At 35.6% G+C, this 25,269-nt stretch overlaps 1 protein-coding gene across 1 annotated transcript in view; it reads left to right on the forward strand.

Moving 5' to 3' along the window:
- Positions 1–223: 223 nt before the first annotated feature.
- The window catches only part of LOC145668378 (uncharacterized), a 226,390-nt gene continuing 201,344 nt past the window's right edge, over positions 224–25,269 (forward strand). The window contains exon 1 of the mRNA XM_081736162.1: positions 224–643. Within this exon, the coding sequence (XP_081592288.1) occupies positions 550–643 (94 nt within the window). The 5' untranslated portion in view covers positions 224–549. The remainder of the gene's footprint in view (positions 644–25,269) is intronic.

Here is a 25,269-nt window from a genome sequence, read left to right on the forward strand (position 1 = left end):
TGAAGATATATATATATATATATATATATATATATATATATATACACCTGGACAATCTCCCGTGTATGAATTCTTGTTTTTCCTGTTCAGAGTTGAATAATATCACATGGCCTGTGGGTGCTTGTGAGGACAATGATGATTGGTCCGTGTATCGTCTGCAGGGTGGAGCGGGAAGCAGAGGGAAAAATCTTCTGTCGGTAGATCACGCTGATATACACAAGCGCTGGGTCACCCAGGCGATTCACAAGCCCTGTTGCAACGAAGATCCCGGTGTGGTGTATTCTTTTCGTGGGTTTTGCGTCTCGTAAACTTTTTTTTTTTTTTAATGACTTCAGTGGCTTAGAGAAGTGACCAAGTGACATTAGCCACAGTGCAAGATAGAACATATTTTAGAAAAAGTCAATTGTATCCACATACACACTCATTCGGCTTTATTTTGGCACCAATCGGAATGTGTTGTTACATAGTGTAACATAAACATATTAAAACAATTTAAGATTATCATTGCAATTCATAAGCGACATTTTAAAAATCAATTCTTATTGAAAAATGACATGTTACCAGCCAGTTTGTCACTGTCATGAGACCTTGATGACACACAGGCCCAGACTTGCAGTACGGAAGAAAAAACTTTATTCCCCAGGTAAGTGAATGTTTTGACAAAAAAAAAAAAAAAAAAGTCAAAACTAAATCATAACCTGTTACGTTTATTTATATATATATTACCAGACGTTTATTGTAGGTAAGCTGACACCATAAAAGTAAATACTAAATCTTCAGTTTTTACAACCGTCATGAGATAAACAACTACCTTCGACAGATTGTCCAGATGTTTCCAGTATTTTGTAGCGGAAGCAAATCGTTTCTTTAGTTTCTGAAAATATTACATTTTATGATTGTTTTCAAGTTCACCAGTAGGTAGGAAATCAGTATCGCTGGTATCTTACAAGCCGGAAGGAAAATTTTGCAAATACTAGTGTCATATTGAAATCCTCAGCGAATTTGACCAATATTATAGTTACATATTTTCTTCTACGTTACAAATGAATGTTAATATTTTAAAGTGAAACACGAAAGATCTGAAAGTTTCACATTCGTAAGCCATCGGGATTTCATATGGGACAGATGTGATCTGCTGCAATGTTTGTCCATCACACTTTTCACCCTCATGTTTATGCAGTTTATTGTGTCACGAAGGATAGTACGAGTAATCGGTTGTGCTAAAAATACAAAAAAGCGAAAAGGAGACCACCGCTCAATGTATTGGGCTTTCTCATCAATCTTTTCCAACAATACATTTCATTTCTCTACTTTCTATCTTTTATTGTAGAACTTTCTCATAACTAAATGATAACCGGTTTCCATTTGGTGAGAAGTACAAGTTCGATCCCGGTAGGAGTTTTGGTGGTTCATGTTCCATGTTAAAGGATAGGATAGGTCTATTGCGTTTCATATAACTTCATTACGGAAAAAGAGACGTTACACTTTGATAAACTAACCGTACGTACTTCAATGAACAATGCTCGTCTCCAGAACCAGTACGAAAATTATCAGAAGGAGAGGAGGACGAAGGTAAAATTCTCTTTAACGACTGAATATTATCTTTCGAAAAGATACGGGCGTATGCATGTATATATTCATTTTGTTCTCAAGTACATTTGCTTTACCCCTTCTCCTCTCTCTGTAAATAGGTCCTTAGTTTGCACACTGTCCTGAACATATGGAAACGAATTGATCACATTACTTTTGTGCCATGTGTCGTATGATCTCTATAGTTTGTGTAGTAGATAAATTCTTTGACGATTATGCGCATATTTATGAGCCTTACGGATTTACTACTACTGATTTCAATAATTTTCATCCACTTATATTTCTTTAAGATCAAAAAAGTCGAGATTTTAAGAATGTTTAGTGATATCTTTATAAATTTTATTTCTTTTAAGGGCAATATCTACAAATTATTATTATTGATCTAAAAAGATCGGCTAATAAATATTTATAACATTATGGACGTTCGCGAGATAGGAACAGTGGAAACTGCTGTATTGTAGAAACTACTAAATGACATTTCTTTTTATTTCTATAGCAAATGACACTGTTTTATCAGTAACTCAATTTCAAAATTACAGAGTATCTATCGTTCTTTAACTCTCGTGCATGTTTAAAATTGAAAAGCAATGGCTGTAGACCATCATGTTAGGTTAAGAAAGCAGACTGACTGAAGTTTAGTAGAAAATATTTTCTGATCTCTCAATAACTTCCGCAAACATGCGAGAATTATACCTTACAAGAGCTGTTATAGGTTTTCATGGTGCTTTTTGTTTATCATTTTTATTCAGAAGCAAATATCACTTCCGCAGGAGGCTATATGACTAAATAAGCTATCTTATAGCTTATTACTGCGTAGTACGAATTTTCAAATGATTTTGCTTGGGCACATATTTCATAGTTTTCTTTACAAGTTTAATGTTTGGTCAAATTTGCCTTGTTTCTATAAATGCATCTTTTACTTATTTCCTGCCATTCGTCATGGATCATGGTCATTTATGAGTAATTCTATAGCTTCGAATTCCTTCACGTCTCATGGATATTTCTTGAACATACACTCCCTAAGAAAAAGATAAAAAGGAAAATTATTTTACCTTGTAGGTAGTATCCCATCATTCAGGTGATGGCTTGAGGAAAAACATCTTTCAGATGATTATCTCAGGAAATTGAAAAGTCAATTTTCCATTAAATATGTACTTTAAAAAAAATCAATATAATATTGAAGGAGGCATAAAAAGAAATGAAACTGCAAGAAATTAAATTACCAAAGAAAATTTGTATTGGCCAGGTTATTACTGTTTACATTGTCCAAAAAGAAATAGGTAATTGTTCAAAATCCTCATAATTTGATTTGTTACTTTTATGTAAATATAAATCATTGCCACATAAGATCACAGGTACTGTAGAATAAATCAAAAATGAACCATAAAAAGGAAGCTTAGAGAAGTTCGATTTAAAAAATATTCCTAGCATAACATTATTCAATATAAACAATAAAATGTCAATTTTTAGTTTTTTTACTGAGTTATTCAATTGAACGATTTTATAACCTCCAAATAACGAAAATATAGGATAGTGCAAATACATTATTATTAGTAAGTCATAACTGGTAACTCGTTTTCTTACGGGAAGAAAAGTGTAAATCAATTACTTAATAATATTGAACTTTCATTGAGAACAACACTTCAGGAAAGATGAATTTGTTAAGGATGTCCAATGGTTGAAGGTTGTTTATTAACCATAACATGGTTTCACTTTTCCATCGCTGCAAGATTCGTCTTAGCAGTCTATGTGTACCACAGAAGTCGTGTCGTACTGTCACACGTGATTTGAATGCTGTTCGAACTTGAGATGCAATTGTTTCTTACGATGAATCGCAAATAGACTATCTATAATTCTCTTGTTGTTTTTGCGGATCTTATTTTTTTTAATGTACAAGCTATAGAATACAGAGTAAGATTGCAACTCCAACTGCATCAGACCTCGTGCCTAGCCTAATAGTCAGAGCACATGCCTTTCGTATACGAGGTCCCGGGTTCTATTCCCGGTGGGTGAGCATCGAAAACACTACACTACTTCAAACTATAGGTCTACTCCTATATAGTCTGCTGACAAAGAACGCAAACACAATCAATCAATCAAACTCTAGCATTTGTTCATTGCGATCAGTTCATAATCAAATTTGGTAAAATAAATTATTATTATTATGTCTATTGACGCTGTTGACAGGAGAACGATTTACTTGAAAGGCTATACCAAGGGGGAATATTAGATTATCAGTGCCCTCTCCGCAAATTATCAAGTTTATATTGTATAAAATGTCATTCTAAACTATTAATCCCAATTATCCTCATTTCTTATGAATCGAATACTCCTAGAGTGGTGTGAACGCATAAGCAATAAATAAATAAAATAAAAAATAAGATCCGGCTAAATTTAATCATAGTTCCTTACTGTTAGTATCAAATTATGATAATTGAGCATAAACATTACTTTGAGAAAAGAAAATCGCATAAAGAATTTTAATATATTCAGCTCCTACTCTCTGGTACTCCAAATATCATTACTGTGCAGCTAACTTTGCTTATGTACTGTATGTTAGCATATTCTCTCCCTCGTAATTAGTTCTGATAAATAGGCTGGAGTTTGCTACCATTAGTTCAAGTAGCTCCCCAACTACCGCACGATGTTCAGCCGACTCCTAAAACCATGTGCCTCACCAAGATCATGTTCTAAACAATATACCAAAAAGTTATCGTAATCACTCGGTTGTATTAAAGCATTAATTTGTTAACTTTAGATAGGTTCAGTCTTAGGTTCAGTGGCGTACGCAAGGAGAGTTCGGGGTTTAATCCTCCTTGAGCAAAATATAATAGAAAATGCATTTTATTATTATTATTATATTAACACGTGCACACACGTACGTACATATATACACATAGAAATTACGTTTTATTATGAGAAGGAGGGCTTGGATCCCCTTGATGAAATTCTGCGTACGCCCGCGGATAGTTCCAACTGCATTTGAAAAGCTCTCACTTTTACCAAAAACTTAGTATGTTGCAGATAATCTTTTAGACCTCTGCTTTGTCACAATAAACGCAAGAAAGGAAAAAAAAAAAACACTTTAGAGAAGAGTGAAAAGGGAATTTAAGAATTTCGTGTCAATATCTAATCTCACGTTCCATGATAATTCCTTTGAGTGCCCTAGAAAGAGCAAATGCTTTGTGCAGAAAATAGGTCTTCACGAGGCAAATGGATACAGCGAGTATCTAGTGTGGATGATGAAGAACTTCGATTGAATATGAACCATAAACAGTTTTTTTTTTTTTTTTTAATGAGTTAATAGTTCAATGTAATCAACAAATACATCAATGCAGATGTCATGAGCATATTAAAGTTGTAATTTATTATATTAATAATCGAAAATTCCATCAGGGAATCGATGGTGAAAATTGTTTGGGCGCAAAAGACTCCGAAAAGATATACACGTCTAACAAAAAAAAGAGAATACGTTTTCTGTTATTTGTAGGATTTTGTAAAATGTGTAGAGTGCTTATGGAGTAGACCTATCAGACTTTATATTTTAGCAAAGATTGAATTTAGTGACACTCGTGACAGAAGTTTGGGAGTCGACACTAGCTACTGATGCTAGAATTCAGTGTGATCACCAGTCATATTCCCAACTGACCGATGTATAACGTAAAAGCACGCTTTTAAGTCAAAGAAACCACAGTAAGAAACGTGTTGAGCAAAAGAGGGGAAAAGATGAGGAGGGAGGATAAAATAAAGAGGTGTTGGCTTGGCAATGTACCCATAGGTTATAGATTCACAAGTAGTACACTTATCTTTTGGTTTAATAAACATCAATTTAACAGGCTTCGGAACCAACGGGGAAAAAATCTGGAGCAACACGATTTAGTTTGAAAATCCTGATTTTTAAACTTTAAAAAAAACTTGAATTTACTGTAGTAAAGTTAATGTTGCTCCATTAGACTACATTTTTTTCGTCTCGTCTCGGAAAGTGAGACGAGAAGTACAATACACATTTAAATTTCAGAAGAGACGAAAACTTTCATGAGTTTCGTGAGCAACACTAGTTCAGCCAAGTCTTAGTTCTCGAACATTGTTTCAGTGTTACATAATTCGTACTTTTGAGGAAATAAACTATAAATTGATAAAGTCATTGTACGAACATAATGAAGAGCATTTATCAACGTTTAAAGATACTCAACTCACTACACAATACACTCCAATAATAAATAGTTTTTGAATGTTGTTATATTACACCCTTCGTGGATCTCGCCTCCCACGGTAACGCGGAACGATTTTAATTCTGCAATATTGTTACTGTTTAACACAGAGAATATTGTTCAGGACTCCACTAATCGATATCATTTATTGAGCTCAACAAAATTATATGTATGAGTGTAAAACTTAATGTGTAGTTTTTGACAAAATGGGAAACGAATTTCTTTGTAAACATAAACATTGATGTGGTCCGAGAACTATGCCACTTTCTGAGGTGAAACTAATACTAAGATACACCCTTATTAGGCTCTTCATTGTAGCACTAGCACGATAAACGTCTCATATGGTAAGTGTAATTAACTCTTAAATTTTAATTTCTGTTTAAATAAAAGAATCTCCAAATTTAAAACATGTATCAGTTGATAGATCACGTCGAGCTAAACAAAATGACCTGCCTGTTGACAATTTCTCTTGTGTAGTTTTTGATTAATAAAAAAAAAACGAACTTTTTGCCGCTAAAAAAAGTATCTTCCTCAGCTTTTATTTTGCTGGGAGAAATTGTTATATGTATATTATAGGTAATTATATATGTATATTATAGGTAATTACACTGTTAATACTGTCTAAAAGTTTCAAGTAGTACGTACATAAATGAGCATGTGTCTAAGCATTAGGAAAAGATATACAATAATATTTTCCATGAGTAGAAGCTTTGCTTGAAACTTTTAGATAAAATTAAGAAAGAAAATCAGTCTCAGTGCATACAGATTATACATTACAGGACGAGACGAGATGAGAAATTAATATCTCTCGTCTCCTCTCTTCTCGCTTGCAACACTATTTAGCATATATTTACAGTGTTACCAATAGATTGTTCCTCTTCCTTGTAACTGTGGATATTAGCCATTGTAAGCTTAGTGTCAGAACTTATGGACAACTGACATCACTGAACCGACGTTACATCTTTTTATACAGCTAAAATGATTGACGATCTGCCTGCCAAATCATTGATTATAATTTCAATGTTCTTCTTTCCCTATCGCCACTGTATTTTATAAAGGTAACCAAGAAAGTTCTGTCGATTTTTCCACCCACCACCTTCGAACGTCGATATGTCACCTAAGACCTACCTAGAAGATCAAAAATAGTCCCCATCAGCATCGACGACCTTCTGCCAACATTCTGGAAGGCCATAGATTCCATCGCGGTAGAACTTGGTAGCCCGTGAAGCGAAGAAAGTATCAAGTGCATTTTGCACCTCTACTAGGATTTCAACTGACGTCCTTTAAGGTGATTGTCCAAGGAATGGAACAGGTGATAATCGGACAGTGCAATGTTCAGGAAGTATGGCGGATGAAATAGTGCTTCCCATGCAAGGCATAGAATGCTGTCCTGGGTCATCCTAGCCACATGGAACTTAGCGTTGTCCTGTGAGAGAAGGACCGCTTTGCGATCCAGAGTTTTGATTTTTTCTTGAACACGGCTAACTGCTGACAGTACACAGTTGCGTTGATGCTCTGCCCAGATGGTAGCAGTTCAAGATGCACGGTGCCGGGAGCAGTCCGCCAAACACACAGCAGAACCTTCTTCTGTTACAGTGCTGGTTCCGGCTGTTTTGGAACCGGTTCATGGAATGTTAACCATTGATGATGGCGCCGTGGAGCTTCGTACACGACCCACTTCTCATCACATGTCAACACCTTATCCAGAAATGGTTCCTTCCTGAGACGAGATAGCAAAGAAACACAGGTGTCTTCTCGTGTTGCCTTCTGACCCGGAATCAAATCATGTGGGACCCATCGACCCAATTTGTAGTGTTTCCCAAGTTGATGAAGGTGCTTCCGAATGGTTTCTTCACTCACACTGAATTGTAGTCCCAGTTCGTCACATGTCTGGCCACTGTTTGCCTCAATTGCTGCCTGAAAATCTTCATTTTGTACATGTGTTCGTCTTCCTGCACGTGGTGTGTCTTCGAGTGTTTCGTCACCTCCTTAAACGTGTTAAATCACCGCTGTACTGTCCGCGTAGTCACGAAAGGCCTGGCACATCTTCCGCCCCGTTGCTGTGGTGTTTGACCCCAGTAAGAACTCGTACAGCATACACGCCCTTATGACGCTCTGTGGAGGTCCCATGTTCACTCTGTCCTTACGCAAGTTCACGGTGTAACTGAACTGCCACAATCAGGTAGTATGTTGGATATACCCACACAAACAACTGACCTTCGCCTTATCTCCATTCGCATTCAACTCATAATGTGAGGGCCAATTGAGCTCAAATATCCACAAAAAGCAACAGAATTGTCTTGGTTATCTTTATATCAACACCAGATCTCCGTGTGGTTTACTAAAAAAGCAACTATCAGACTCTGACGTCACAGAGTATTCTGTTGCTAGAAATTGACTTGAGAGAGTCGGCACAGTATGCTGTGACGTCCTATATAAATCTGAATTGCCAACATCACGGTTGGCACAATCATAATGTGTCTTGTGGGCATTCTGATCAATGAAATATGGTACTAATATTATGATGGATCATTTTCAAATTTCGTTATCGCGGTAGCTGTAAGTCGAAATCTTTTAGTTTCAGATGTAGTTTGCTTATTGGTTAGGCTGTTTAAGTCGTGGGTCTACAACTTAACATGAGATACAAACTACATCAGCTCCCGCCGGGAATCGTACCCGAGTCTCACGTGCCAAAGGCGCCCATGTTATCAATATAGCAATGACAGAGCTCAAAAACTCCTATAATCGTCAAGATTATATTTCTATTTATATGTAATTACATTTGCAATCGACGATATTGATTTATTTTGTTGTTTTTAATTTGGTAGATTGACATCCGGACACGTGTCCGTTGTTTAGTGTAGATAGGTAGTTCAATTTTATGAACAAGTCACAGGTAATATCGATAAGCGGTTATTCTGAGGCGCAGTTACACAATTCTATTATTTACACTGTCCATAACAATATTGTATAGGGTACTCATAGAAAATGGTGAGTTTTCGTAAGTGAATGGAGCAGCTACTTATGCAGTGATGATTTCAGAAGATTTTCCTTGGGGAGCATTTCAATACACTAGGAATGAAAAGTAGTACGGTACCACAAAAATATTGGGAATCCACATTGAGGACGATAGGAGATATGACTTCGGGGGGATTTTTTGCTCTGAGCCACCACCTAAAATCATCACTACACTTACCACTTTACACGGATGTAACTTGAACCATGAGAATGAGAGCTGTCCAAGCTTGATTCGCAGTACTGATGCTTACTGCATAACACGGGATGAGTTAGCAGAATAATGCATTATAGCCATACATATAACTATGACACTCTTCTCCCGTTGCTACCCGTTTGCAGGGTCTAACACCGCAATTCCTTCCTTTCAGAATTCGTTAAAGACAAAGTTAACATATTACTATTACCCAAACCAAATCTTTATGGCTGTATGTGAATATTATATGTACTGCAAATCGCATTACTGCACATGTTTCGTTGGGATATAACAGGGCAAATATAATTACTATATTGATGTGTATGACGTGAAGGATTATGATTAATACGTCGGCAACTTGCACACTTTCTATTCCTAGTGGCGCAAGTTACATTCTTGTAAAGTAATAATTTGATGCTTTATTTAATACGAAAATCCATCATGCTGTTGTGAACAAATGTATGTTTATGATGGATTTGGATAGGAAGTACATTAATGTGAATGGAAAAAAAAATTAAGAAACTCAAGTAGAAAATGAACACTATATATATATATATATATATATATATATATATATATATATATATATATATATATATATATATATATATATAAGCTATTCTTTCTTCACAACTGTTAAAGTTGCAGTGTTGTCTCCACGCTGCTTACCACCAAGATTGTTCTCCTCCGAAGTGGAGCGCTAATACAGGGGAACGGATTCCCTCATTCATAAAATGTTGCAATGTACGTCCTTCAGTTCTTTGAACTGCATCCATAAGGATAACCTTAACAGACCATAATGTTGTACCTCCATGATAGCAGCAATAGTCATTTATTAAAAATGTCTGATATCAAAACAAAAGTAATCACAAATATTAGTTCTCCATTAAATTTTAAAGCAACAAATGTCAACTAAGCTTTTCGCATTTTCTTTTAAAAACAAGCAGCTTACTTTCTAAAATACTTTTTTACTGTCTCGAACACATGAAGAGTTTGTAGAATTTTAGTTCTTTTGAGATAGAATGAAATGCAGAGGTCTTATTAAACGCTTGCAGGAACATGAGTTTAGAAGTAAATGCAGAGAAAGCTAAATACATGGAAATTCGTCGGGATCATAATACGCCAAATTATGGGTGCGTTAAAATATCGAATAATACTTTTGATAAAGTGGATACTATGAAATATCTAGGATCAATATTAACAGACGAAAACTATATTCATGAAGATATTAAATGTCAACTAAAAGCAGGAAATTCGTGTTATTATTCAGTTCAAAATCTCTTGTCGTCGGAATCCTTTCGAGGAATTTGAAGCTTAAAATATATAAAACGATAATCATGCCTGTTGTTCTGTATGGTTGCGAAATATGGTCACTTACTCTGAGGGAAGAACATAGACTGAAAGTATTTGAGAATAAGAGGTGAACATTCGGACCCAAGAGAAACGCGAATGGGGAATGGCGGAAACTTCATAACGAGGAAGTACATAATTTATACGGTCTACCCAACATTGTTAGGGTCGTCAAGTCTAGGAGACTTAGGTGGGCGGGTCATGTACCCAGAATGGAAGAAAGTAGGAACGCTTTCAAAGTCTTAACTGGATGGGAAGTACATTGGCACCATTAGGAAGACCTAGGTGCAGGTGGGAGGACAATGTTAAGGTGGATCTTGCAGAAAATAGAAATACAAAATAGAAACTGGATCCAATTGGCTAAAGATAGAAGTCAGTGAGGAGCTTTTGTGAATGCGGCATTGAACCTCCGGGTTTCATAGGCCATAGAGTTAGTTCGTTAGTTCTTTTGAGAAAGAGATGTTTGGGTATGTTTATTATTAGATAAAAGTAAAAAATATAATATAAAGATCACGAGAAAAGTAAACTGATGAATGAATAGGCTTGCATTTATAACGACAATGGAGAATATCTAAATATTCTCGCCTAGAGTTTATACAAATCGTTTGCTGTTTTGAGGTTTCCATTTAGAGTTACACGAAGCGTACATTTATGAATGGATGGAATCTGGATAGCCACCGTTATCCGTGAATTAAAAATGAAATATTTTAGTTTTACGTACCACGATTATGCTGTGTAGGCTAAAAACGACGGTGAAAATGACAATGAATGACATAGTATGGAACGAAGAAAGTGGGAAGAAACGGAAGACCCAGAGGAAAACCACACACACGATGTTTGTCCACCACAAAAGCCACTTAGCACGAGCTGGGATCGAAAGAGGGACCCCATGCACCAGAGTGTTAAATTGAGTCAATTAACGAACTAAGCCAAGACAATACTTCTAGCTATTGTAGAAAACAATTCAAAAATTCTCTTCGTTCAATATGTATCCTGTTGAGTAACGAACGTATGCATTAAGATTACAATCTTATAAGACTCACTAACGTGATCCTAATAAATGAATTAGATTTACACAGAAGAGAATCAAATGTGAAATTTCGTTTCTACAATATAACCCACTGAATCTTTGCTTCTCTTTGTCAAGACCTTGTAGAAGACTAACGGTGCTAAGAAAGGAATTTTTATTGCATCAAAGTAAGGGGAAGACAATGAAATCTTGGGACAAAACCCGGAATAAGAATGGATTTAATATATACAAATTACATGTAATAACCTGGGTGGAAAGCAACACTGGGACAAAGCAAAATTATTGAGGGGGAAATTGCTCCATCTTGAATCTTTGTAGCAGCGACGCCCTTAACATAGAATTAGTCATTATGCTGTATTAATAATGATTGTGACCAGATTTGTGTATAATGGCTTCTATTCTCTTTTGTGTATACATTACACCTCTGGATTTATGCAGCACACTTATCGTTGATAATAATAAGCTTCTAACATCTTCACATTTTGTGTCATTATAATATGACGATTTGGGCATATTTCTCAACATGAAAGCAGAACTTATTTTATGCTCAATAGCATTTCATAAGTACAGCTTACAAAAAAGTTGATTTGGTTTATTCCATTATATATATATATATATATATATATATATATATATATATATATATATATATATATATATATATATATATATATATATATATATGTAAAATTGCGAGAAAACTGTAACTAAAGAACTTCATTGAAATCTTAATGGGCGTGGCAGAAAATGTCACGTTGTTCACACATTTTCACATTTTATTCGAGAATCGTTTGGTGCTATAATTTTTGCCTTGAAACATAAGTGTTGATTTATCTTAACAATTCATGAATTTCGTCAACGTGAAAATATAAATTTCTACACTACCACTGATGGCTAGAAACATATAACAATTCCTCTGAATTGTTTTATTACATTTTAAAGGCGTCATGTATGGTGCATCACATCCATATGTTAATGAACGACATGTCGCCTCTGTTGTATTTATCTATGAATGTGGGCGGAAAGTATAAACTTTACTCATATTCCTTTTCAGAAACAAATAGAAGGTGGAAAATATACACGTTCTTAAGTAACAATGAATAAGTAAATAAAAACAAAACATCAATACGTTTCTTCAGTCAATTAGAAATACAATATATTGTTTAGAATATGGTCAACGCTAAGGTGTAATGTAGGCGGGTGCAAAAAAGTTCGTGGCCAAATCGTGCATTTCACACACTATAACTTCTGAACAAGAGTATATTACCACCAAGGCCACGTGCCGTTCCCAAAATTCTATTTGAGGAGTGTGCACTGAATCACAATAACAGACATTCAACATTCATACTATACTATATTTTGTAGTATCAATCTCTGTATCAGTGGCGGATCCAGGGGGGGGGATTGTCCCTCCAGAAGAGGAAACTTTCTTATTTTGCATATATAAATAAAACCAATCCCAGAGTTTGGTGCTCTTAAAAGTAACTCTAAGTAGCAGTATTACAACCCACCGTCCCCCAGAAGTCCGTCCTGGATCCGCCCCTGCTGTCTGTCTTTCTCTCTCTCTCTCTCTCTCTCTCTCTCTCTATATATATATATATATATATATATATATATATATATATATATATATATATATATATATATATATATATAGAGAGAGAGAGAGAGAGAGAGAGAGAGAGAGAGAGAGACTATCATAATGTTAACGATCTTCGCTAATAGTGAATAGTTAACCCCTAGTGAATAGCTAATTATGACAATGAAGAAGAACAACAAGAACAAAAATGGAACTTCAGCCAGATAATATTTGAAAATGTTATTACATAGTTTTCGGGGAGCACCGTAATCTCATGGTTAGAGCGTTGAACTCATGTCCGCGTGATTCCGGGTTCTATTCTCGGCCGTTGCTTCCCAATTTTCGGCATCCACCCAGGGCCGTGAGGCAAACTGGGGAGTCATATGAATACAAGACGTGACGGCCACTAAGTCTAGAAAGCTCCTGATGTAGTGATGCGCCTATTAGGGATAGGGATAGGGCTGTGCGACATCGAAATTTCGATATCGACATTCGATATTTTTCTGATATCGATATCGAATAGATATATCGATATCGATAATATCGGATATCGATATCGGATATCGACAATATCGAATATCGATACCGACAATATCGATATCGATATATCGACATATCGCACAGCCCTAGATAGGGAGTCGCAGCGCACTGACCACGTGCTCGCCGCTAGACTGGACATAGTTCAGCCGGTAGTTAGTGGATAACACTAGAGCAGGCTTAGGCCCACAAAACGGGCTGTTACGCCAACTATTTTCTGTGTGTTATAGTAACTAATAATTGTTTTGAAGATCTTTCGTATAATGTATAAATGTGGGTGCTGAATAATCATGAGTCATAAAATGAACACCCAAATTTCTGGTCTGTAAGAAAAGCTTTGGAGACAGTTCTTAGCATACAGAGATACTTAATAGTATTTTTATAGTTACTACCTGGCTCTGAAAACAGAAGCTAAACTTCGATCAATCAACAACTAATTTGTCCATTAACATATTTATATGTCTACAGGGTGCCCAAAGTCCCTGATATTTTATGAACATCCATTGACACTCATAATTACCTATTGTGCTCTTTCTTCGACATCAATATAATTAGTGGGAGACTCCAGTTCGATTCAAAATGATTGTTCATGTACGTCGGATCCCACGTTAAGCTGTAGGTGTACGTCTTACACTGAGAGAGAAAAGGGTTAGTTTTTAGTCTTCAAAACCCAAAGAGGCTAAATATAGCAGAATTTTGTATCACACACAAGATTTTCTGTACCAGTCTACGTACAGCTTTGTTGCTTAGCCAGGACCAATCTATATAGCCACAAATAGACGGGAATCATGTGTGCCCCCCGACGGTACATACAGGACACAGAAGTCATTCACTTTGATAAATTGTACGGTCACTATACATCCCATTCTTGTGTAAGTTCTAGATTTTCCTTCTGGCTGGAAATAAACATACAAGCAAAAGAAACCTAGCAGCATCTAGAAAATCTGTATGGAACATACGTATCAAGGTAAAGAAGTATATATGGACCATCTAGGCTGACATGGTTCCAACGCAGTACGGAAAATCTGCACCACATCACAGATTGGAGTTCTCCTGCCGTGGAAGGAGCACCGCTAGGAAAGCCGCCTGTAGCCGGAATCTCCGAATTTTCCTTGTAAACCCGCTCGATTTGGTTCTCCGTATATATATATATATCCTCGATGCTGAAAGGGTCGCTAAATTCCAATCCAACCAATCAATCAATGTAGTTAGTGCTGCCCAAGAGACGATTCTCGTCTCATTCAGGTGGAAACTACATTTTCAAATTCGAGACGTAAACCTATTGTGGGCAAATTAAGTTCTGATGGTAATGATGTTCATATGATTTTGGAGAAAGCTTTTACATTCTCATCTGTATTCCCAAATTTTATTTTATTATATTAGTTTATTTTTCTATGATATCCAATTATTTCCTTCCTATATAAATATACTTTATTTCACACTTTAGAGTTTTTCGTTTGATTGTTAATATAACTTGAAATAACGTAGAGATTAGCAGGAAGTCATATTTAGGTATAGAAATCGTTTCGATCTGATTTTTATTCACAATTCCATGTTTCCGTATACTAAAGGTTATGTGATGGAGACTTTTAAATTTGAATGTAAAAGGAAATTTTGCGGTTCTCCATTGAAGGGCCGGATATTTATAGCAGAGGATTATGGGAGTTCGGGTTTCATAAAATAAGTTGAGAACAATCACATGAAAGAAGTCCAATTTGGACCAGGAAGTAGAGCGCCAAGGATTAGGAACTGATTTCGTTGATGGAGATAATCCATCAAATTGATCCCAATATATCAACGGTCGAAAACGGTTCGCCGTGCATTCCTATGGGAGTAATTATAGATATCATCCTTACTTAATAGACTACCCGTAGTGCTGTTGAGATCAACGGGTTAGTATAATGCACAGGATACCAAAATGCCAATGTGTCTACATAATACAATGATAAATTGAAACTAAATGACTTTTTTCTCTATAAACCTAAAAACTTATTTTTTTTTTTTTTAATTTCAAATATTAATACATCTTACTAAAGTTTTCAGTAAGGAATGGCAAGTGAGGGGAAATTTCAATTTTTACGTTGTGTACAATTGTGATAAACCAAATTCCTTCACGCGGCGTGCACTGTGATGGCTGCTTGTTTGTAACTTTACTTATTAATATTATTATTATTCACGTGTTTGAAGGGATTGGTGCCTTTTAAAAAGTATAGAGCAAATGATGAAGACACGACATAAACCCATTTAGAAAATGGAGAGAAACTTCTTTTGTCATTGGGTCGATCAAAGAGAAGCAAGTAGGTCGCATCGCCAAGCATCAGAGACAGATGAAAAGGAGTCGACCTTGTTTTGCTTCGAACGAGTCAACGCCAAGTGTGACCCCCTGCAATGCACCATCGGATGCCACCACACAAAGGAAACTTATCATAAAATGAAAGACGACAACTAACTAACTAACAAACTCGCTTCGAGGGATAAAATAATAATACTTGTATACCATCTTACATGTATTCTTTTTTTCTCATTTTTTTTAACCTTTGAAGAAATTATGCATATTCTTTCTGCGTACGCACTCTCTTGGCGCCGAACGAACAATATTTTGCAACTTTCTTCTTCTTTCTTTTTTCTTTACCCTATTGTTATTACTATAGTCTGTGATTTACTTCAGTTGGCAAAGACATTTCGACGTGCTGTACATGTCTTCATGTTTGGCTTCAGGGTGTGGGGAGACAACCAAAGGTAAAGGGTTAAGGTCTATAGTCTTTCATCTGGGTTGGAGAGTTTTGTACATACCGACATTCCTGTCCTTTGAATATAGGTGGAACTGGTTTCAAATCTCAGCCTGTCACTTACTGAGGGAGGAGTCGCTCTGTCTGAACACTATTTAGAAAGCAAGAGAAACCAAACGATCAAAGTTTATGTGAATATTCCGGGGTTCACGATACGTACTGTATATGATAGCTTCCGTGGGTTCGTTGGATTCACTAGTCACAAAGTCTCGAACTTAACAGCCAAAGTTTGTTTCCGGCGTAGTACTGCAAGTACAGTGGCCGAATTCGAATTAAATTATTATTGGTATGTTCGTGCCACGCATAAACCTGTCTTAGGTATACTTCAATATCATCATCATCATAGGTATTCTGTCATTATTGAGAGGTTAATTGCCACAAATTGAGAGGCTTCCTTGCGTCACGGTCTTCAGCTAACCTCTTTGTCATATATATCGTCCATCAACTCTTTCACCCCTGCCTCTTTTTCCTGCAACCACATCTAGCACGTCCCTCATGATACTGTTAATTTTCAGTCACTGTACCAACCAGTTTTTCCTTTCTTATTAATTACATTTAAAATCGTTCTTTTCTCCCCTACTACTTCTAAGTGTTCCTAATATGAGCTAATTATTTTCTTCATTCTTCTCCCCACCCATATTTCGAGAGGTTCAAATATTTTACCCATTGCTTTTACATAATACTTCTGCCCCAAAGAGAACAAAACTCAAAACCAATTTATACGGCATTTTTTGAGCTTTTCTTTTATCAGCTCTGTATTCAAATACCCAGAAAATAAACTTGTCTTTTTTCTTAATGTTTCTTTCGCCTTATAGTACAGAATCTAGTACCGGTATGTCATATCTGTTAATACCTAATTCCGTATCCCTAATTCCCTGATTTTATTTCTCATTCTATGTAACTCTTTGATGCTGAAAATTCTTTGCCTCCGTCCCCCAGTCCTTGCCTCGAGCAACAGCCTCCATCCTCCTCCTCTCGCCCCCCCCCCCCCATTTTCAAATACGCGTATATTGCAGAATTTTAAACGAAATTCGTCGTGTATCAATTTAGTACTTAGAAAATGCTACTTAGTGAAACAATTTGTGTTGCTGATTTATATGTATTTCCAATTTGTCAAAGAATACGTGTCCAAATCAGTTATGACGTCATAGGCTTCATATGACAAAACATTTATTGCTTAAGTAAGTATTATTTTGTATTTAGTATAAAATTACGCACATAAATTATTACAATTAATATACATGTGTCACTATTAAGAATATATATGTCACCGCACGAGGAAAAAAAAGAAACAATATATATAATCTACTTGTTAGTAGCACGTTCTTTACATTGATAAATAAATAAATAATATATTCCGGCAGAATAAAAACCATCAAAGTTATTATTACCAACAAACGATACACTTTTTTAGGACACAAATATGATTTTTTTCGCAATTTCCTGGAAAACTACGCATGATAATTTACCTTCAAACTCATTTTGCTCAACTTATCGACTGATCTAGGACTCATAAACCAGGGGTAAAAGTGGATCTGAAAAGGTACACGAACGAATGACATCACGCCGTTCCTCGTTCCTATCTTTGCCAATTGTATTTTTTTAGGAAGTGGAGGGACGCCATAGATATTTTTGGAAGTGGAGGAACGACGTCCTCCAACATTTCCCCTCATTTTTAACCCTGTCATAAACAAAAATTAAAGTATAGGCCTAAGAGTTAATCGTAATCTTTTTAACCATGCTATGTACTGACGTCTTGCTAGTATCAAACAAAACGAACTTAATGAGCGCATACTACAATGTCAGTTTTATCTTCATAGATGGCGTGGTTATCGTAGAACATCAATTTTTAGATTCATTCATGTTCTTCATTTTGTTAAGCTTAATGAGATCTATCTATTGATATACAGTATGTCTCATTTTTAAACATTTTTTCTTAATTGTTAAACGCTAATAATGTTGTAGAATCAACCATAACAAAGACAAGAAAACGCTTTATTATATGAAACAAATCTATATGGAATCTCGTGGAATCCATCCGCACCTTTGGAACAGAATTCTTGAAACATCATTGAGCTGAAACTAGGGTACATACTAAATCACGAAATTTTGTAGTAAATTTAACGTTTACTAACAATGAAAATTTAGTAATAATAACAATCAGTTTCAATCATTTTGTAAAATATTAGAATGTATTTTTCACTTTGCTATATCTTGAATCGAATTCAAGACAAAAGATTTAATGACAAGTATTGTGAACACAATTCGAAAATGTCCATTTCTTCTTTGCCAATTCATCGTATCTGTCCAACTATACACAATAAGAGTTTTTTTTAAACTTGGTTAGGCAACTTAGCCTGCCCTTGTGATAGGATGGGTTGCATAACTTACACTTGCAGGCCATCAATGCGATATGAGTTTGGAAATGAATCAAGATGGCCAGTCCCGGACTAAATATAGGACTCGACAGAAGAAGTACCGAATGTCGTAAACGCACTTTCTTAATTGTAGACTCCACTACACGAAAAATGAAATGAAATCTTTAAGCTTTTACGTCCCACGACCATGCCGGCTAGGCTAAAGGAAATGCTGATGACGAGAAATGGTAGAATGAGGGAAGTGGGAGGAAACGGAAGATCTCCGAGAAAACCCACTCATACGGTGTGTGTCCACCACAAAGTCCACTTGGTGCCAACTGGGATCGAACTAGGGACTCCACGCACCAGAGGTGGACGCTCTGTCACTGAGCCACCGCGGCTCACCATTACACGAAAACAAAAATAGTATATACTTAATTAAGAAAATAATAAAAAGCAGGTAAAAAACAAAATTACCGTTTTTCTTTTAAAAAGGCTTACTTTTTATTTTAAAAATGAAAAAAATGCATCCCAAAAGTATACACTAGATCAGTGGTTCTATTACTTCAGAGTTGACGACTTTTTTAAAAAAATATTTTTAAGGCATGATACGGACCCCTCACCTTTAAATTTTGGTCAACTGTTTAGTATTGGTATTGAGACGCAGGTACCTAGCAATATCAACTACAATTAAATTACAAACCTTTATCTATGTTATAAGTATACAACGGGCTTGTTTACACGTAAATCTTTTATAAATTTTAAAATGTAAATAATGCTACGAACCTTGCAAATTTAAACCACAGACCCTTAGGGGTATGCGGACCACGAATTGGGAAAAACTGTAATAGACTATTAAGACTACAGATGCTTGTTTGGAGACGCTAGCTTCAGGTACACCAAAGGTAACAACTACAGAAGGGTTATCGGGAAGAATTATTCAACGATTGCAGAGGAAAGTGATATCGATGTCAAATTATTGATTAACTATCAAAGGCTTTAGAGAGATCAAGATGTACAAAATAGAATTGGATATTTTGTAAAACAGATCTGACAGCATGCTCGAGAAAGACGGACAAGCAATAGCTCTGAGGCAAGAAACCGTGTATCAATAATTTATTTGTAGGGGAAATTCCCCCTCTGGCTTTCCTTTCCCTAAAGGCCAACATACACTAGCGTATTTTCAGCGCGCATTTTCGGTCCGTAAAATGATGTCGTAAATTTCGGTCCGTAAGTTGGCCCATACACCTAGCGTAAAAATAGGCGCGTAAAAGAAGAAGAAAAAGAAGCGGTCAGTTTTCGCTCTTCCTTTTGCCTGTTGTTTCAGTACGCGGTGGTTTTCCAGTTTGCTCAAGTTGTTTGAACAGGACAGATCTATGTTTTAAATGCAGGTCTTATAAACATTATGCTATTAAGGAAACGAATAAAAAGAAAGAACAAAACAATAGAAACATTTGGACTAGCAAGTGATATTCAATGTAGGAGTACTCTTTTCATAGTATCGGAATGTGAAAATTCGCATAGAATGTTTTAACAAAGTTAAATCAGACAGATTTAAAAAAAGAAAGAAAGAAAGAAAGAAAAACAATATCTAAATCCATGATTTTGCGAAAGCAGTAATTCAATTTAATAAATTTTCTCACTAAATTTGTTAGATTTCTCGAATAAATAAATAAATAAATCTACCCTCTGTGGCGTAACATATCTCATGGAACCAGGGCCTAGCATCCAGCTTGTGCCACTCATGCCTTTAGGGCAGGGTGCGAATCCCGGGGCGGAATTTCCTTCTATTTTGTTTTAATCCCTTCCAAAAGCAACAAATTGAAACATTGGTGCCTCACAAAGCAATCAACTATCTCCTGTTAGGAACTATTGTATCCCCCTTCAAATATACACAACCTAATTCGCGCACTGCTATTGGGTAATATATGCTCAGCATATCTGCTGCTCTTGTAGAATCTAGTCCTTAATGAAAGGGTCAACAAAAAGAAGGAAAGTCAACCGTCTCCAAGTACAAACAAACCAAGTTTTAATTTCGAAGTGTGACTTGACAAGCTATTTAAAAGTTACAAAGAATATCTAGAATAATTAAAATTTTATATTTAGAAAACGAATTAACACTTAATCTGGGATATAACATAACCAAATGAAAACAATATCAATTGTATTGTTGTACTTTACTAATATGAAATGCGGCAACTAATTCACTCTCCTGTTTTCTTTCACAATCTTTGAAGCATAGCATTTGTTCTAACAGTGGCGATATTAATGCACCATACTACATTACATTGGATAGTACATTTGCTCATAAGAAGAAGTTTTTGGAAGTTAAAATATCTTTTTAAGATAAAAAATACTTTACCTTAAATACAACTAATTTTTAAATATATAAGTGTTTGTGTTATCCCTTCTCCATTTAGCAACTGTAGAATAGATTGCTTTATATTTAGAATAGTTCTCATCAGAGTCGTAGCTAAGTTGGGGGGCCAGCGGGGCGGTTACCCCGGGCGCTGATAGCAAGAGGGTGCCGAAGAAGCAAGAAGAAAGGAAAGTATTGGAAATGAAAATAGATTTGTTAAAGAATTTCTTGCTCGCTATGCCCGCAATCCAAATGTTTCAATAAGAGTTAGAATAAGTTTTCACTTATTACTTTTTTAAAAAAAAAGCTATATATGATTTCTTAATGACGATGTGACATACATGCTGCCAAGTAATGACTTACAGTGTAAACAAGAGCGTTTTCAAAATCAGAAACGGTCACAGTCTTAAATACGTACTATTCGGAATTTTAATGATGAGGAGTTTGGTTAGTTAATCACGTTTTTCTAACCAATCGTTTTAATCATGACGGTGAGAATAAAGGTATGAAAAATGAAAGGAGTGAAGAGATACACAAGTTGTTGTTTGCGCGGGAATATTAAAAATGAAGGTAAACAAGGAGAATAATAACGTTCTTGAATTTGAAACAGTTGTAGAATAGGGGCTTAATGGGTCAGAACTTTACTCCACGAATTTCGTCTTTTTCAAAGACTGATCGCTACCAGTGTGTGTGTGTGTTTTTTTATTTCATTGACATATGAAATGCTTCCAATTTAAAGAAATTTATTGGGATCATTTCTCCATTAACTACTTGTATCGCCAAGATTCTTTTTTGTGCTTACGTATCTAGTTGTGTGATATTTTTTTATTTATCTACATACATACAAAATACACACACACATTATATATATATATATATATATATATATATATATATATATATATATATATATATATAAATGTGTGTGTGTGTATTTTAATATTTTTATTAATAAAAGTAACCTTAAATTCAGAATTTTTAGTCATTAAGAAATTAAGTAAGTACTATAATTTTAAACATACACCATGTGATCAAAAGTATCCGGACACCCGGCTGAAAATGACGTAGAAGTTCGTGGCGTCCTCCATCGGTACTGCTGGAATTCACTATGGTGTTGGCCCACCCTTAGCCTTGATAACAGCTTCCACCCTTGCAGGCATACTTTCAATCAGTGCTGGAAGGTTTCTTGGGGAATGGCAGCCCATTCTTCACGGAGTACTGAACTGAGGAGAGGTAGGGTGTGAGGCCTGGCACAGTCGGCATCCCAAAACATCCCTAAGGTGTTCTATAGGATTCAAGTCAGGACTCTGTGCAGGCCAGTTTATCACAGGGATGTGGTGGTTGTGTAACCACTCCGCCACAGGCCATGCAGTATGAACAGGTGCTCTATCGTGTTGAAAGATGTAATCGCCATCCCCCGAATTGCTCTTCAACAGTGGGAAGCAAGAAGGTGCTTAAAACATCAATGTAGGTCTGCGCTGTGAGAGTGCCACGCAAAACAAGGGGTGCAATCCCCCTCCAAGAAAAACACGACCACATAGTAACATCATCACCTCCGAATTTTACTGTTGGCACTACACGTGCTGACAGATGACATTTACCGGGCATTCGCCATACCCACACCCTGCCATCGGATGGCCACATTGTGTACTGTGATTCGTCACTCCACACAACGTTTTTCCACTGGTCAATCGTCCAATGTTTACGCTCCTTACACCAAGCGAGGTATTTACCTGCGTGATGTGTGGCTTATGAGCAGCCTCTCGACCATGAAGTCCAAGTTTTCTCACCTCACGCCTAACTGTCATAGTACTTGGAGTTCCTGATGCAGTTTGGAATTCCTGTGTGATGGTCTGGATAGATGTCTGTCTATTACACTTTACGACTCTCTTCAACAGTCGACGGTCTCTGTCAGTCAACAGACGAGGTCGGCCTGTACGCTTTTGTGCTGTACGTGTCCCTTCACGTTTCTACTTCACTATCACATCAGACACAGTGGACCTACGGATGTTTAGGAGTGTGGTAATCTCGCGTACAGACTTCTGACACAAGTGACACCCAAGCACCTGACCACGCTCGAAGTCCGTGAGTTCCGCGGAGTGCTCCATTCTCCTTTCTCACGATGTCTAATGACTACTGAGGTCGCTGATAATGAGTACCTGGCAGTAGGTGGCAGCACAATGTACCTAATATGAAAAACGTATGTTTTTTGGGTGTCCGGATACTTTTGATCACATAGTGTATGTAGTAGCCAAACTACATTTTGGATTTCAAGTACGAACATTAAACATATTCTTTACCTCCATCGATCAATATTAAGAAATTCGCAAAAAAGGTCTCTTCAGAGTTTCCGTTACATTTCACAAAATATTTTTGACCGTAAAACGATCAAAATTAAAATCTTCTTTATGTGGTCACATACAGAATAAAATTACAAAAGTTTACAATTATTACTGGAAATTGATGCTGTTACCCATTTCCAACATTTTTAAATCACATAGTTTCTAACGTATTAAAATTTCATTTCTTATAAGTATGAAACGTAAAAAGTTGTAAATTTTTATAACTTTTCTCAAAGTGGATATGTGTACAGCAAAGGCAGTTTTGTAAGTTTAACAAAAAGTCCAAAATAAGCCTCTTGAAAACAGCTTTCATTTGTAAAAGAATAGAGAATGATCACTTTCGGTTGTTGCAATAGTCTGTGCAAGCAGCATGATAAAAATTCAACGTAGTATAACATGTTTATTCGAAACATGTATGCGGAAAGTATGTATAAAAGTACTTTTTTCAGTTATACATTTGCTGTACGTTAAGTCCTAAAACTACATGATTTACACATCTAACCTACGTTTTTAAGTACGCCACATACATTTTTTCTGAGTATATATTTTCACAATACGCCCTATGTCCGCCTCTCATGTTAGTGTATAAGATATAAGAAATTTACAGCATTCAATGTAAGGTCTACTGAAAAGCTTTTGACACAGTAAGCAGACACTTTTGATCGATGTAAACCAACTTTTAAATTTAAAAATGATTGATTCAAATGACTGGACCAAACCACATGTTCAAATTAAATATAACAAATTTGGTGTTTTTTAAAAATAATTTAGTTAATTGTAAATAAATTAATTTAAGTTGTTGGCCCATGTAATGACTATTAGTGAATATTCTACGTTTGAACGCATCGTTGGATGATTAACAGTTAATGAAAATATAATGAAACTAATTGTAAATCTGAAGTGAAGTGATTCAAATAAAAGCGTATAGATCTAATTAAATACTACCAAAATTATTCCTCAACAAAGTCTTAAAATTCACTTAAATTAGGAATATTATTAACAAATGTGCTGTCCATCGGCGATTAGGGGCGTGAAGGTAATTGCTGCCTCCACTTTTTTTAGCTTTACACTATAACCTAATTACATGCCCCCTTACTATTAGTAGTGTTTTGTCCCCCTTTTTAGTGTTCATACCCAATTGCCGTCACTGGTACTTTCCATTGCAAGCGAGTAGATCTGTGTTTTTGCACAACTACAATTGATTACGGAAAGTAAGATAAATTTATCTAACGCTTGATTAAAATTATTATAGTTATTTAGTATAATAAATATTAAATTTGTCTTTAAAAAAAAGGTTTGCACGTGTATGTTATATGGGAACATAAGAAACTGCAAATAATAAAATGTGGAGTTGTTACAAATGATTATAGCTGTTTCATGAATTTGGTGTAGCTATGATATTTGGCATATTATCACGAAGCTTTACCACAATATAGACCTTAATTTATTTAATTTCGAACTTAGTCAAATTCAGTCCAAACATTAGCTATTCAGAACACTCTATTCTCCAATTCAACTCAGATTAGGTTATTTTCAAACAAAGTCAAACTATTTTGAACGACTGGTTTGTTTAAATTTCACTACATGTTGGTACAAACATCCAACTGCTTATTAAAATTAACTGAGCTACCCAATCTTAGTTCAGATTTCTTTTTCAAATGAAGTTTAAACTGTTAACTCATTAAAGACTTTGAACCAAATCCATTCGTTCGTTTAAATTTTATTATTATTATTATTATTATTATTATTATTATTATTATTATTATTATTATTATTATTATTATTATTATTATTATTATTACATTTGTTTCACAACTTATGAACCAATGATTTGAAGCAATCTATGTCGGAAGAGTTTCCATTTACTGGTTCAGAAAATAAACAGATTTGTTTTATTTTAAATTTTCATTTTTC

Source organism: Thermobia domestica, chromosome 13 (assembly GCF_964235325.1).
Source record: "Thermobia domestica chromosome 13, izTheDome1.hap1.1, whole genome shotgun sequence".
Classification (NCBI taxonomy): Eukaryota; Metazoa; Arthropoda; class Insecta; order Zygentoma; family Lepismatidae; genus Thermobia; species Thermobia domestica.